At 41.3% G+C, this 14,278-nt stretch overlaps 1 protein-coding gene across 1 annotated transcript; it reads left to right on the top strand.

The window, feature by feature from the left end:
• The first annotated feature begins 243 nt into the window (after nucleotides 1-243).
• On the top strand, nucleotides 244-13,929 carry spg21 (SPG21 abhydrolase domain containing, maspardin). Its single transcript, XM_080759637.1, has 9 exons — nucleotides 244-383; nucleotides 916-980; nucleotides 3,530-3,691; nucleotides 5,265-5,345; nucleotides 5,452-5,597; nucleotides 6,799-6,907; nucleotides 8,809-8,916; nucleotides 9,750-9,890; nucleotides 12,110-13,929. Exons 2-9 carry the CDS (start codon nucleotides 918-920, stop codon nucleotides 12,227-12,229), a joined length of 930 nt encoding a protein of 309 aa, XP_080615763.1. The 5' UTR covers nucleotides 244-383; nucleotides 916-917; the 3' UTR covers nucleotides 12,230-13,929.
• Nucleotides 13,930-14,278: the final 349 nt, after the last annotated feature.

Raw genomic sequence — 14,278 nt, 5'->3', positions numbered from 1 at the left:
TCTTTCCTTAGAGTTAGAGTTAGTTGACCCGAGTGGAATAGAGAGAGTGGCGACACGCTTTGATCTCGCCGCAAAGCGGGTGCATGGTCTAAAGTTCCAAACATTGGAACTATCCCATTGAGATAGAATAAGAACTTCCGCATTCCATTGTTACAATGGGAGTCAACGCTAATGTCGCCACTCTCTTACTAGATTACTCTGGAGTTAACAAGGCACAAAACTACCCTGGAAGTCTCGGACCTAGTTTTTTTTTTGCGGAAGTCTTATTGAGAACTCCAGTCATATGACCAGAATCAGATCAGTAGAAAACAATGATACACACATTAATGGATAGAAGTGACATTATTCTGATACTCTGAATGACAACCAGGGGGAAAACAACGGTAAATATTTGCTTCGCAATCCAGCTACAATTATATACCAATTCGTGCTTATACTTCATAATCGTCTCGACTAAAATGGTGTACAGGGTCGATTTTTGTAATATTATAGTCACGTGTGGGTTGTTAGTTATTCAGCCCCCAGAAATGCACACAATCCAACACAGTTAGCTTCATTGTGATTAGATTGTTGCAGCAGCATTCATAGACGATCATACAAACATCAGAAACAATAACAAACTGTTCTCATGAATTGAATGTAAATAAGGGGGGGGGGGGGGGGCTGGTGTAAACAAGTGCTTTTTTCATGTGGTTTTATCCTCTTAGCAGTTGTTGTATTGACCTGTACTTCTGTTGAACTGTACCCCATATTCTATACATACAATTAACATTTTCAATCAATCAAACAAATCAATCAACACAGCCTAATTCATATCGTAATAGGAATCGGTTGTGTAATATATTATGGAGCATAACCACCAGATACGTTACTACAAGAAAATAAATGTCACTATTTTGTTGTAATGTGCTCTAGAAATGGAGGAGATAAAAGTGTCTCCTGACTACAACTGGTTCAGAAGTACGGTGCCCCTGAAGAGAGTAAGTATTTAATCTGAAAATAGTATTTAATCTGCTTTTGTAATTGTGTGCTATAGCAGCAAACATAACAGTCACATAACAGGCTGGCTAGAATAAGTTTTTACTGCATGATGAAATTCCCTTTTTTTGTTTGAATTTGGGATAGTTTATATCAGGGATAGGAAACACTATTGCCAACATTGGCACAAACAATGATGATCACTGGAACACTGGCATAAGTGTTTGTGAGAGAGGACTTTTGGTTTAAAATAAACTATTTAATAAAAAAAAGAAAGTGGTCAAAGTCCCTCACATTTGCATGTAAATTTAATCTTGCACATAATTCTATGTCTAATGAGTCTAATGACCATTATAACAATGTAAAAGAAAATATTTAAAACGTTTTTTAATGTAGTGTAAATAATATGTGTATTGACATGGCACACTGACTCACAAACCTGGCACTTCATTTCAAAAAAGTTGCAGACCCCTTTTTTATATAATTCTACATACAATTTATTAAGACTAGCTGTATTTTTGTTTTAAATATAGTATGTGGCAGCTTTTAATAAGACGAGAGATAATTTGTGGCAGATTACGCCTTACGGACATCGAAATATGATCAAATATGGAGTGTTTTTGGCAGTGGCGTGCACAGACATTTGGAGGGCCAGGTGCTCAAGTGAAAAAAGCGAGTGGAACCGGCCACCGGTGTAGTGTGTAGTGTAGTGTGAGATTTATAGATTTTGGGGCCTAAATAATATATTAAAAGCTTTTTTTTATATCAAGAATGGATCAATGTCACCATGGTCCACATACTGTACAGTGTACACTGTACAATTTGTATGTATATATATTTTTTTTTAAACGGCACATTGCTGTCCAGAGGTAGCCTCGGGGCATATGCATATGCAATAGGGGCGGGTGAAGTGTGGCTGCGCCAGGCTAGTCCAGAGGGAAAAGAGCAGGGGGGTGCTCTAGCACCCCCTAGTGTCTATCTGTGCATGCCACTGGTTTTTGGGATGGTTTGCGGGTTCATCTCCCAGTCCCAGCCAAGTCCCCTCTGATGAATTGAAAATGGAGGACCCTGATGTAAAGTCTAAAGGTCCAGACTGGTCGCGCTTTTCGAAAAACCGGCGGAAAAATGCTGCTAAAAACGCAGCAGTGTGCAGGGACCTTTAGTGCTTTTTCTGGTTATATCCTCGTAGCAGTTTTTCTATTGACCTGTACTTTTCTTGTACTGTACCCATTCTGCAATCTGTTAAATAACATTTAGACCCGAGGGCGATTCTACAAATGCCTTCTAAATCCTGACAGTTTTCTGAAAAACCTATGTCACAACAAAAAATATGCTCCTGGCATAAAATAGTTTAAGAGGGGGGAGTCTGTGGAGAATACATACTAATTTTATTTGCGGTTAGTTTTAGAACTCGTTTATAAAAAGCATTAGGAAGCACGGCCAAAATAAGCAACTAGACTTTAAAAAAAAATCACACCCGTGTGAACTGAGTGGTGCAACTTCCCTCTTCCCCTGCCCCCCCCCCCCCCCCTCTCTCTCTCTCTCTCTCTCTCTCTCTCTCTCTCTCTCTCTCTCTCTCTCTCTCTCTGTAATTAGCAGGCAACAGTGCAACACTATCTCTCTCTCTGTGCCACATTTGCCCCTACTGGTACTCTAAACATAGTCACACGGACTTTGCTGTTCCTTGGAGTGGTTGCACCACTCAAAAATATCCCCCCCAAAAAACGCAACCCACAACTGCAGATATTTACAAGCAGCTTTTCAGAAGAACAAACCCAGTCTCTTATAATAAGAAGACGTGGCAACAATGCCCATAATTGCTCATGACCCGTTGTTGCTTACGCAAACCAAACACATCTGAGATGGTGGTTGTGACCATTGGGTCACATGCATAACATGTTGAAATAACAGCCTTTTTAAAACTGCTGCCGGGGATCTTGAAACTATTAATGCTGGGAATGTTACTGGAAGTGCAGTCAAGTGAATGTTATCTCTCATCCTCCTGCTACAGAAAACATACATGCTTTGTTCAACACACATGCTATGAAATCGATTCATAGATTAATCGTGATCATTGATCGATTCGCAAATGTCAAAAACCAATTATTTTATTATTTAGAAAGAATATTATGTGTGTTGTGTTATTATTTTAGAAAAAAAGGTCTTGTTTATCTTCTTTTGAGTTTTCTGCAATTGTTGATGTAGTCAAATCTAACCTTCCTGTTGACGTATCTCTGCCATTTGTGTTTTATTAGCAATACAAGATGATGGAAGTAAATTAATGTGTTTTTGTTATGGGTCGTTAGAAAGCACTTTGTTTAGTCACACAGTGAGGGGGGAATAAACCAATGTATTTGCATCGCGATGCATCGGTAATCGAATTGTAATCGGTGGCGGTCGCTGAACTATTGCCCCCAGCGGCTGGCCGGGGTTGAGTTAATCAGAATTTATCGAATCGGAATGGAGTCGTCATTCCGGTTCCCACCCCCCCCCCCCTACTGTACATGCTAAATTATCGCCCTTCTATTCAATTTTGTCTGTCACGGTTTAGATCATCGTGGACGACGACGACAGCAAGGTGTGGTCGTTGTACGACGCAGGGCCGAAGAGCATCCGCTGCCCCATCATCTTCCTCCCGCCGGTCAGCGGGACGGCCGAGGTGTTCTTCCAGCAGGTGTTGGCCCTGACGGGATGGGGCTACAGAGTCATCTCGGTGAGTTCACCCATTTAGACCCTGACGGGATGGGGCTACAGAGTAATCTCGGTGAGTTCACCCATTTAGACCCGAGGCCCAATCCTAAACCCTATGTTTCTATGTCAGTGGTGCTCAAACTATTTCATGTCAAGGAGCCCCACAACTTATATGTAATTGGCCGCTGACCCCCATCTGGTTGGTCCAGGGACTCCCCCCAGAAGCAAAGATCTGAGTTAAATTTGAGTTGACATACTGTACAGCAAAGTTCGTCAGGAACGGGACTCGAACCTGCGATGCGCTGTCAGGCTGCATTAGGAGCCCGGGCCAGAAAAGTCTTGTTTACTTTGAGAGGGAGACGATGTAGCGAGTTAATATACGGGGCATGTGCGCACCCAAACGACGTTCAGACTTAGTTTGTAACAGATAACGACTGCTCACTTAAACAGCGTAAATTGTCAGTCCCTGTATAATATGCCAATGGCCGATGTTCAATTGACTAACTCAAAGAGGAGAAAAATGCATTACTGTGTACTGAGACAGTTTTTTTTACTACACACTACATGTACATGAGCAACAACACAGGATTAATAGCCCAGACTTGCTGGGTCTGCTGTTTACCATGTGTTTAAATCAAAGTCCTTTAACTTTGTGTGTGTGTGTGTGTGCTCGCGCGTGTGTGTTCAAGCATTTGGCTGCCTCTAAGTCTACTCCTTTGAGAGTCTTAATCGAGTGAGAGTTCACAGAAATTCTAATAATAAGATTACATTTGATAAATTAAGAGGACAACGTTTGAAGGTAACCCATAAGGTTCTTCCAAAGTATCGGTAGCAGAGATTCAATTCAAACAGATTCTTATTGAGGTAAAGATGTCTTATTGGTTGAAAAGAGGCTTTCTGTAAATAAGGAAGTGCCGTGGCGATGGAAAACATACAGAAAGACAGTTGTTACACAGAGAATAATATGCAACTATAGTCATAGTGATGTAAGTAAGTAGTAACCAGGTTTTCAATGTAATGTCATGTTTCTCCGCTGTCTCAGTTGCAGCACCCCATCAGTGGTTTTCAACCCTTTTCACATCAAGGTCCATTATTTATTCACACGAACCGCCATTTGATAACATTTAAGCGTTATTCATAGTCTGATTTATCGGTGGTGAGGTGACCACCGCAACTACAACATGACGTCACGGAGCCGCGGTGAAGAGCAAACCACCGCTCTCCCCAGCCCTTCTCTCTGTTTTACTCGCATTACACGGGTGACCTACGTAGCTACGTGTTTTCCTCCTCTGGTGAAAAGCTGGAATTTGTGCAATGGCAGGCTCTCAGTCAAATCTGGTCATATATTGTCTATATTTCGGTCTTAGTTGCAGTACCCTATATATTGTCTATATTTCGGTCTTAGTTGCAGTACCCTATATATTGTCTATATTTCGGTCTTAGTTGCAGTACCCTATATATTGTCTATATTTCGGTCTTAGTTGCAGTACCCTATATATTGTCTATATTTCGGTCTTAGTTGCAGTACCCTATATATTGTCTATATTTCGGTCTTAGTTGCAGTACCCTATATATTGTCTATATTTCGGTCTTAGTTGCAGTACCCTATATATTGGGACCTCTTGGAGTTCTGCGATGGATTCCGGAAGCTTCTGGATCACTTGCAGCTGGATAAGGTAAGTCTACATGTTGTTAAGAATTACAACTCATTAGTTTGTGCCTGGTCTATAATGTCTCACTTTGGCTCTAAAACCACAAGAATGTATTTTCTTCATTGAAAAGGTCCATCTTTTCGGCGCCTCCTTGGGTGGATTCCTGGCCCAGAAGTTCGCAGAGTGCACACACAAGTCCCCGAGGGTTCACTCGCTGGTTCTGTGCAACTCGTTCAGCGACACCTCCATCTTCAACCAGACATGGACAGCTAACAGGTATTTATTTATCTGTATTACACGTCTTGGTTGAATGCTTGATTCTTGGTTGAATGCTTGATTCCATTTCAAGTTTTCAAATGTATAAAAACATATTTTAAAAATAGCCGATCTACAAGCTCTATTTTCAAACGTCCGAAATGTATATAGGGCTGAAGTGGTTAGTGTTGTATTAATGTACAAAGTATGTATCTACAAAGTAACTAGTGACTAACCTTTTCAAATAAATGTAGTGGAGTAAAAGTACAATATTTGCCTCTGAGATATAGTGGAGTAGAAGTAAAAGTATTGGAAGTATAAATACCTCAAAATTGTACTTACCACTATTTGTGCCCAACACATCTCCAGACGTCTTTAGAAGACCCCCCTCCCATAGGGAGCCCATGACGCAATGTGCAGTTAAGACGAATAACAGTCTAAGTCAGGGTTCCCCAATAGGCGGCCCGCAGGCTATTTGCGGAAGATTCGTTTTTTTCTTTTTTTTTGGAGGGGTCCCAGTTCAGTAGCCTATGCATGTCAAACTGGGCATCCTTTTCAAATGGGGTCTTGCCCTGAGCCCATTGCGCATGCGGACTCGGCCCCCAGCTTGGTACGCTTGTCAAAATATGGCCCTTGAGGAAAATTAATTGGGGAACCCTGGTCTAAGTCCACACTAATTATCCATAATAAATGATGGATTAGGGGTTAGGACAGATAAGCCTTTTCGGTCAGAATAAATGATGGATTTAGACTGCATCAACTCTCCAGAATGTATTTGAAAACATTTGAAGTGAGCAATGGACGATGCAGTAACCGAAAATGTATTTTATTTTTTTATCAACACTTTTCCAAGGTGACAGAGTTACACAGAGTAGGCTACAACACTTATAATATATGAATATTTTCATTATCATAAGCAAGGAAATATTAGTTTTGTTGTTTTTTGGTAAATGTATTAATGTATATATTAAGGAGCCGTGTACTAAGCAGGATAATTGCCAGCTTGCTGGTCGTTGTTTAAAAATAAACCCCCGACAGGATGTTTAATCACTGAGGCGAAGCCGAGGTGATTAAAGCAGCTCATTCCGCTGCGTCTGTTACATTGCTTTAGTTTTTAATACATGTCTTTGATGTCATCATTTAATGCCTTGATGGTCTTCCTTCCATGTGTGATTTGAAACTAAAACCACAGCATTCTCTTTATCGTGAACTTCTTCCTCAGTTTCTGGATAATGCCTGCCTTCATGCTGAAGAAGATCGTCCTGGGGAACTTCGCTAAAGGACCCGTAGACCCCAAAATGGCCGACGCCATAGACTTCATGGTTGACCGGGTAAGTGTTGTTATGGGATCAAGTTTGGGTAATGCGATGTAATAGATCACATTACTGATTGGGAGGGAATTGTCCTGTCCCGCTATAGCGCACGTAGGCTACGCTATTGCAAACATAGCGGATTTATCCCCAAAAAAGCATGTTTTTGCAATAAATGTTTTAAAATTCTGCATTTGTGTCCACCCCCTATGGATGAAAATGAAATTGCTTTGGGCTCTCTGTTAATTAAACCACCCTCGACATGTGACTGAAATTTGAGGTGGATTGGACATTCCGTTAGTGATTTGTGTAAGTTTTCTTTTTAAACAGGCCCCTCCCACTAACTTTGGCCGATTACAGCCGAATTACTATGAAAATTCTGCCTGTGGTGTTTTAATCGGATAGGTCCATAGATTATGTGTACCGTTTTTTGTGAGATTTGCACAAAAGCTGTATGTGGAAGAGCAAAAAGTATAGGCGTGGCCGTGGCCTATATGGGGAGATGCGGAGAAACTGTGATTTTACGACCTCCGGTTCAAGAGTTATAAGGCGAAATGTAAAGTGGGCTGTTATAGCGCCACCACTGAAGTGTTGTGACTGTAGCTCCGACGGTTTCTGAAAGATAAAAGACTAGACTTTCCCATGTAAGTGGATGGGTAATTTTAATGCACTAATACATTAGTTATTAATCAATAATTTGTTAAAGGGAAAAAAGGCCTTCGTTAAGACCTCCATAATATTATGGTCAATGCCTGTGTGAAAAGTCGGAGCGATTGGTGCAGGCAGTGAGGAGCTACGACAGTGTTTCATTCACTCAGACATTGAGTGAATTATAGTATGATGTGCTCATAATTCAATCCCATAACTCTTTACTATGACATCCATTTATTGTTGGTGGCGGATACATTTTATTGGTTTATATGATAATTATCAGAGAGCTTCAACTTGTGTTGCAGTTTCAGAGTACTCAAGGACTCAAAGAACCTTCTGGATAAATTCCCTGATTTAATTTAATCAAGTACATTTTGAAAAACATATATACGGTATACTATATTTATAGTTCACACCTGGTAGTCTTAATTTGCGAGATATCTCCTCCATTTCGCTGTTGATTAGAAATTGATAATACAAAAAAAAAATTTAAACAAAAATGACAATTTCCCGTTGAAGATCCGGATGTGTGGCTCCAGTCTGAATCTTCTTCCTAGTACAGATATAGATTGCTAAATCAACATGAAATTGACAATTTACTTAATAAAAAATGAACTTTCCATGCTGGCTTTTGTAATGTTTATATTGGCAGAATCAGCTTAGTTTGCATTTTTTTATATGCTAAAAGAATGGAGTCTAATTTTGGGTTATCAATTTCTAATCAATGGCGCAAACGAAGTGACTAGTTGCATCATGTCAAGGTAACCACACAACACCTCTTGGGTTTTTAACTCTTGCAAACTGGACTTGCCCTGACTCCCAGTTAGATCAATTGCTTGCTTACTTACTTATCAATTACAGATCAATAATGGGATTGGGACAGCATTGTAGTTAGTTCTGAGGCTTGAGGATAAGGCCGTTCTGATTTGAATTAGATTAACTCATCCATCGCTTTTAAGAAGTGCCAAAAAGTCCCTAAGCGCCAGTCTCTATACATTTTTTTATTTAATTTAAATTTTCATTTTTTTGTTTTTTTTTTGGTCCAATGTTATACCCGTCTGAAAAAGACGATAAAGACGTCGTTGGCGCTGTGGGAGTTGCTAAAAAAGAGGTCAATTAGGTCGTTGGCAGACATTGAGTTAACTCCAAACTGTTCTCAAGTACAGTAACATAAAAGTGATCACATGGACCTGTGAGTCTGTAACTCACTCATTCTCCTGTTCATTGAGTGACAAAGTGTCCTGTCTGTCTGTCTGTCTGTCTGTTTGTAGCTGGAGAGTCTGAACCAAAGCGAGCTCGCCTCGCGGCTCACACTGAACTGTCAGAATTCCTACGTGGAGCCACACAAGATCAAGGATGTCGCCGTGACCATTATCGACGTGAGTCTAATCATTATCCTAACCTTGAAGCTTTTCTATGTTTTTCGCTCAGCACAGTTTTGCGCCCCTCAAAAAGATATGTACATGTTGGGGGGAAAACAGGGAAGGGGTTATAAAGAGGTGAGGGTAGTCCTAAGGAAGGAAGGCCCTTTGGCCTGCTGAAAGGTGGGTTTTCAGGCCTGTTTTAACCCATATGCTGCCACCTGCTGGACGCAGAGCCAACCGCAGACTATTCAAATGAAGCACACACTGGGACTGGGACCGAAAATCCAGACTATGAATATGCCTTAAAAAGATGAATAACTCCTAATCTACGGAGCTCTCCATGGTTTGGATAAAATGCGCGATGTTCGGAGGTCTTTGCTGATTATCTGGTGGTTTAGATGGAAACATTGGCGCTTTCTAGAGCAAGGATTTATTTATTTATCGTGCAATTTACGTGAAATCTTTCACAGACTTTCCTACTAGGCTGAGGAATATTATAATATATCCCACCCTTTTCACATTGGCCTGCACATGTGGCCTCTCCACCAGGAGGCCACAACCTGCCCTGCTCTGGTGGAGACCTGTGCCCCGAGGGGCACTTTATCTAGTTATGTCTGGTTTGACCTATGATTTCTTTATCTATGTGTCTGTCTAATATGTCAACTGTGCTTCTTGTTCTTGCAATGCCACTCAGATTCAGTGTGGAGAAATCCTCAGAGCAGAGCCTTTTCTGACAAAGATTTAATGCAAATGTCTGACAGAAGCGTTATTACTTACGCGTGTGTTTTATATCTTTGATCAGAGTGTCTCATTAAAGGTGTTTGATCATGTCTTATGTCTCACTAAAGGTGTTTGATCAGAGCGCGCTGTCACTCGAGGCCAAGGAGGAAATGTACAAGCTGTATCCAAACGCCAGGCGAGCTCACCTGAAAACGGGCGGGAACTTCCCCTATCTGTGCAGGAGCGCCGAGGTCAACCTCTACATACAAGTACGTTTATCTGTGTCTTAGTGCTGAGGACGGTTTTAAATGTTTATCTGTGTCTTACTGCTGAGCACGGTTTTAAATGTTTATCTGTGTCTTAGTGCTGAGGACGGTTTTAAATGTTTATCTGTGTCGTCGAGGTCAACCTCTACATACAAGTAAGGAGGGTTTTAAATGTGTTTATCTGTGTTTTAATGCCGAAGTTAATCTTTACACTCAAGTAAGTAGGGTTTTAAATGTTAGTGTCTTAGTGCCGATGTGAATCTCTAGAGGTGCACACGCTTGTCCGACACCAAAAGTTTGACATGCGTTGCATCCCGCGTGCGGTTAGGTTTCTGGTTTAAGGACTTAAGTGTTTTGTACCATGCTATGTATAATATATAATATAATATAATATAAGTACAGAACAAAGAATGTTTGCTTTTAGGGTTTGTGGTAGGGTGTAAGCATGTGACAGTTTTTGGTTCAACCAACCGGTTTCATCTAGTAAACCGGATTCATTTATTTAACCGACTGAACCCATTGTTTTATGTTTACCGATGGAAGCGGCCGCAACGCTCGCCGCGGTGCTCACACTTGACTGCTGCTACTGTAGGCAGTGATGGCTGAGAGCCGAGCCCAACACACACACAAAGTGTCAGGTTTCAAGTGAATGGGGGCAGGGGGGTGGAGCTGGGTGGACCACGCAGTGTTGTTTGTTTACAGTAAAGTTTAAATAGTTGTCACTGTACAATACTTTAAAACAGTTGTCATGTTACACACATGCCTAAAATTGCTGTTATTTGCGACGCCCTCGTTGAAAACAATGTATTTCAAACTCCAGCTTGTCCCAGTTCAGGCTGCATGAACAGCGCTCGAGCTCTCAGTTTTCTGCCCCATCAATGTCGCAAATCAAGACTGTCATACACGGCTCTTCTCTGCACAGCGGTAGCTTTGCTTTGCGTTAGTCAAAACTAAAGCGAGTGACAGCGAGATGAGGTTAACACAACATGTCGACCGTAGCAATGAATGGAGAGACTTACTTGGAATTATTCGATCCATTATTGTCTGGGAGAAAGTTTACAGCCGCCGCAAGTAACAAGTTAGCCATGTGCTATCTGTGTTTTCTTTACCCGGCAACAGGGGCTGAGAGGGTTTTCTTGTCAGCGAAAAGTCAAGCGGCCAGTGGCTTTATACAGTACTACTGTACATCCAGTCCAGATGTGAGCAGACCTACCTACTGTAACAGTAGGTAGGTCTGCTCACATCTGGACTGGACACGACAGTGTTGTATTTATATGTTTTGGACTCAGCGGACCCCTGGTAGCTGGTAGCTCTGGTCCATAGCTCTAATGCCTTCATTAGAGCTAAGGGAACCCCTTTTGGTGTTTTAATCATTATGTTATACTTTAGCTATTGAAAAATAGCAGATCTACAAGCTCATAGCGCAGCACAGTGCTGCGCTACGGGGTTGTAGGTCTGCTATTTGTTTTAAACCGTGAAAATGTGGCGCAAATCTTTGAGTATATTCTTTCAGAGCGTTTTAACTCATATCTTTGCTTCTGGGGTGGTCTCTGGAACAACATATTTTCAGATGGGGGGTCGGCTGCCAATTACATATATTTTTGGGGGTCCTTGACATGAAATATTGAGCACCACTGATATAGAAACATAGTTATTTCAGTCAAAATGTCAGGATTTAGAAGATTTTTTATTTTATTTCGATGTCGGGCCTAAATGGGTTAATTACATAGAATACGTGTATGTATGAGCCTCTGCTCTGACCCGTTAGGGAATGAAAGTGTCTCAAAACCAAACTGCACTGATGGGAAAATGATCCTGGTTCATTTGAACCGATCCATTCCAGACACCAAGGAGAGAGAACCCAAAGGGGCTTTTTTATTTTAAGTACTATCAAACCAAAACTACAGATGGAAAATCTATGAAAGGAGGCCAGCTCACCACGTTTGTGTTACAAAACCACAGAGCACGTTTCTGACGGGTCAAGGCATCACCGAGGACGAAAACACACGAAAGCCAAAACATATCAATACACTACATAACATCATGAGCTCTTTGTATTAGAAAAATATCTCCCTTTAACTAGAGAGAGACAAAAAAGTGGATTTGCTTTTTTGAAGAACAAAAACAAAACGTTAAAATGTACCCAAAATACGGATGTCAGAGTTAACATGGTTAATGATCGTGTGACCAAATTACTTTACGTACTATTCTTGTATTCTCAGATTCATTTACGTCAGTTCCATGGAACACGCTACGCAGCCATCAACCCTGCCATGATCAGCGCAGAAGAGCTGGAGGTGCAGAGGATGAGCGACAGCAGGGATACTGACGAGGACCAATGAAATTGCTTCCGCTCTCTCTGTGTGTGTGTGTGTGTGTGTGTGTGTGTGTGTGTGTGTGTGTGTGTGTGTGTGTGTGTGTGTGTGTGTGTGTGGATCATAGACATAGAAAGGTAGACGCCTCCTTCGGCTCTGGGGAGTGTGTGTGTGTATGCGTGTGTGTGGACCATAGACATAGAAAGGTAGACGCCTCCTTCGCCTCTGGGGCATGTGTGCAAAAGTGAAGGCAAGCTTCTTTTTGTTGGTGCTTCACTAGTCTGGCGTAGCCAGACAACTATTGCGAGAGGCAACAGTCTGGCTACGCGAGACCTAGTGCTTCACAGAAGCTTCCACGCACGCCACAGAGTGGACGCTCGGCTCTGACAAGTCCCGGAAAACACGCGCTGTGATTGGACAGTAATCACTTGAGGGGCCTTCCGCACTTCCGGGGTTACTTCACGTCGTCGATCCATTGAACTGCAGCGGCCAATGAGGCGTCTATTTGAAAAAATCTATGGTATGGACTAGCCTGGGCAGCATTCCTTTTCGGGTTTATGATCCGGTTGGGAGCGGAACCCTCTGAACCAGAACTTCCTTTCCCTCAAACCGGAAGAATAATACCTTCCCAATAAAAGTGTGACTCTCTCTCATAGCCTGCAATGAGAATAGTAACAAAGGTATACAGATGCTAAATAGTCTCCGGAAAGCACACTCAGAGTTATATTTATTTTGTATTTTAGAAATCAGCTAAACTACTCTTTTATTGGGATGGTATTCTTCCGGTTTGAGGGAAAGCAAGTTCTGGTTTGCGGGTTCCTGCCTGATGACGATGACTACAACATGACGTAACAATATCATCCTGATGACTACAAAACAATGACTACAACATGACGTAACAATATCATCCTGATGACTACAAAACAATGACTACAACCTGACCTAACGATATCATCCTGATGACTACAAAACAATGACTACAACCTGACCTAACGATATCATCCGCTCCCGACCGGATCACACAGTGATTTAGTAACTTTCCTCTGAGGTGGAAAGCCAATGGTGACGCCAGGATAGATTTGGACAAGCAGAACTTTGGGCTTTTTTCCCCTCCCCCTGACCAGCAAACTGCGAGATATTCTCAACCAATCACCACTATCAGTCACCATGACAATTACAGACAACCACGTCCTCCTATAAAAAAGTATTCATTTCAAAAGGACCTCTTCTTTTTTGTTTGCCAGAACGCCAACGAAGTGGCGAGTAATTATTTTCTATGTAGTCGAATAGTCAATCAACAGGTTCAATTGATTATTATATTTTTAATTTACAGAAAAAAAAGCAATATTTTGATAATCACTTGTACATAAGATGTGATTGGCTGCTTTTGCTTTACAATTGTATGTATGACGATGCCATGAACCTTTTGCCTTATGTAATATGAATTTATGTAATATGACTTTCATGAACTTTGATAGATGTTGCACTTTTTGAATATTATAGCCTGATTCCCATGTTGAACGTGTTGTTTTCCTTTGATTGTTTTATGGTTACTTACTACTACTGCCAAACCATTTACTCGTAGGTCAGAAAAGGCAGAAGCAAAATCTTCTTTGCACTGATTACAGAGAAAAATGTATCTGTGGATGATATTTCCATGCTATTTACTGTCACCTCATGTCAACCATTTTGATTTGTAACAGAGTAAAATATAGTATTGAATTTCATGGACGGTTGCGTTGGTTTTGCTGTCTCTCATGGTGTTCGGGCCGGCGCAAGAGTTGTTTAACGTTCTTTACTAACAGTGTTGTTTTTGGCAGCAATTTTAGATTTAGTCATAGTCTCTTCAATAGTTTTAATTTAGTTTCAGTAACATTTAGTCACCTGGAATGTTTTAGTGTTTGTCTAGTTTTAGTCTACTAAATATCATAAGATTTTAGATGGTAAATGGTGCATTTACATAAGACAGTTTAGGCATGAACTCTGGGGGAGCCCACAGGGATCGAACTGGGAACCTTTCCGGTTCCTATCCAGCCCTCTCAGTTATCAAAGGTAAATGTATAGGATGCTGCAGTG

Source organism: Protomyctophum bolini (assembly GCF_963924005.1).
Source record: "Protomyctophum bolini genome assembly, chromosome: 1".
Classification (NCBI taxonomy): Eukaryota; Metazoa; Chordata; class Actinopteri; order Myctophiformes; family Myctophidae; genus Protomyctophum; species Protomyctophum bolini.
This window is presented reverse-complemented; position numbering and strand designations above follow the sequence as displayed.

Coding starts and splice junctions, on each gene's coding strand:
- spg21 (XM_080759637.1), top strand. CDS start 918: ATGGAGGAGATAAAAGTGTCTCCTGACTACAACTGGTTCAGAAGTACG. Junction 5,346..5,451: donor ATCACTTGCAGCTGGATAAG/GTAAGTCTACAT, acceptor TTCATTGAAAAG/GTCCATCTTTTCGGCGCCTC. Junction 5,598..6,798: donor CAGACATGGACAGCTAACAG/GTATTTATTTAT, acceptor CTTCTTCCTCAG/TTTCTGGATAATGCCTGCCT.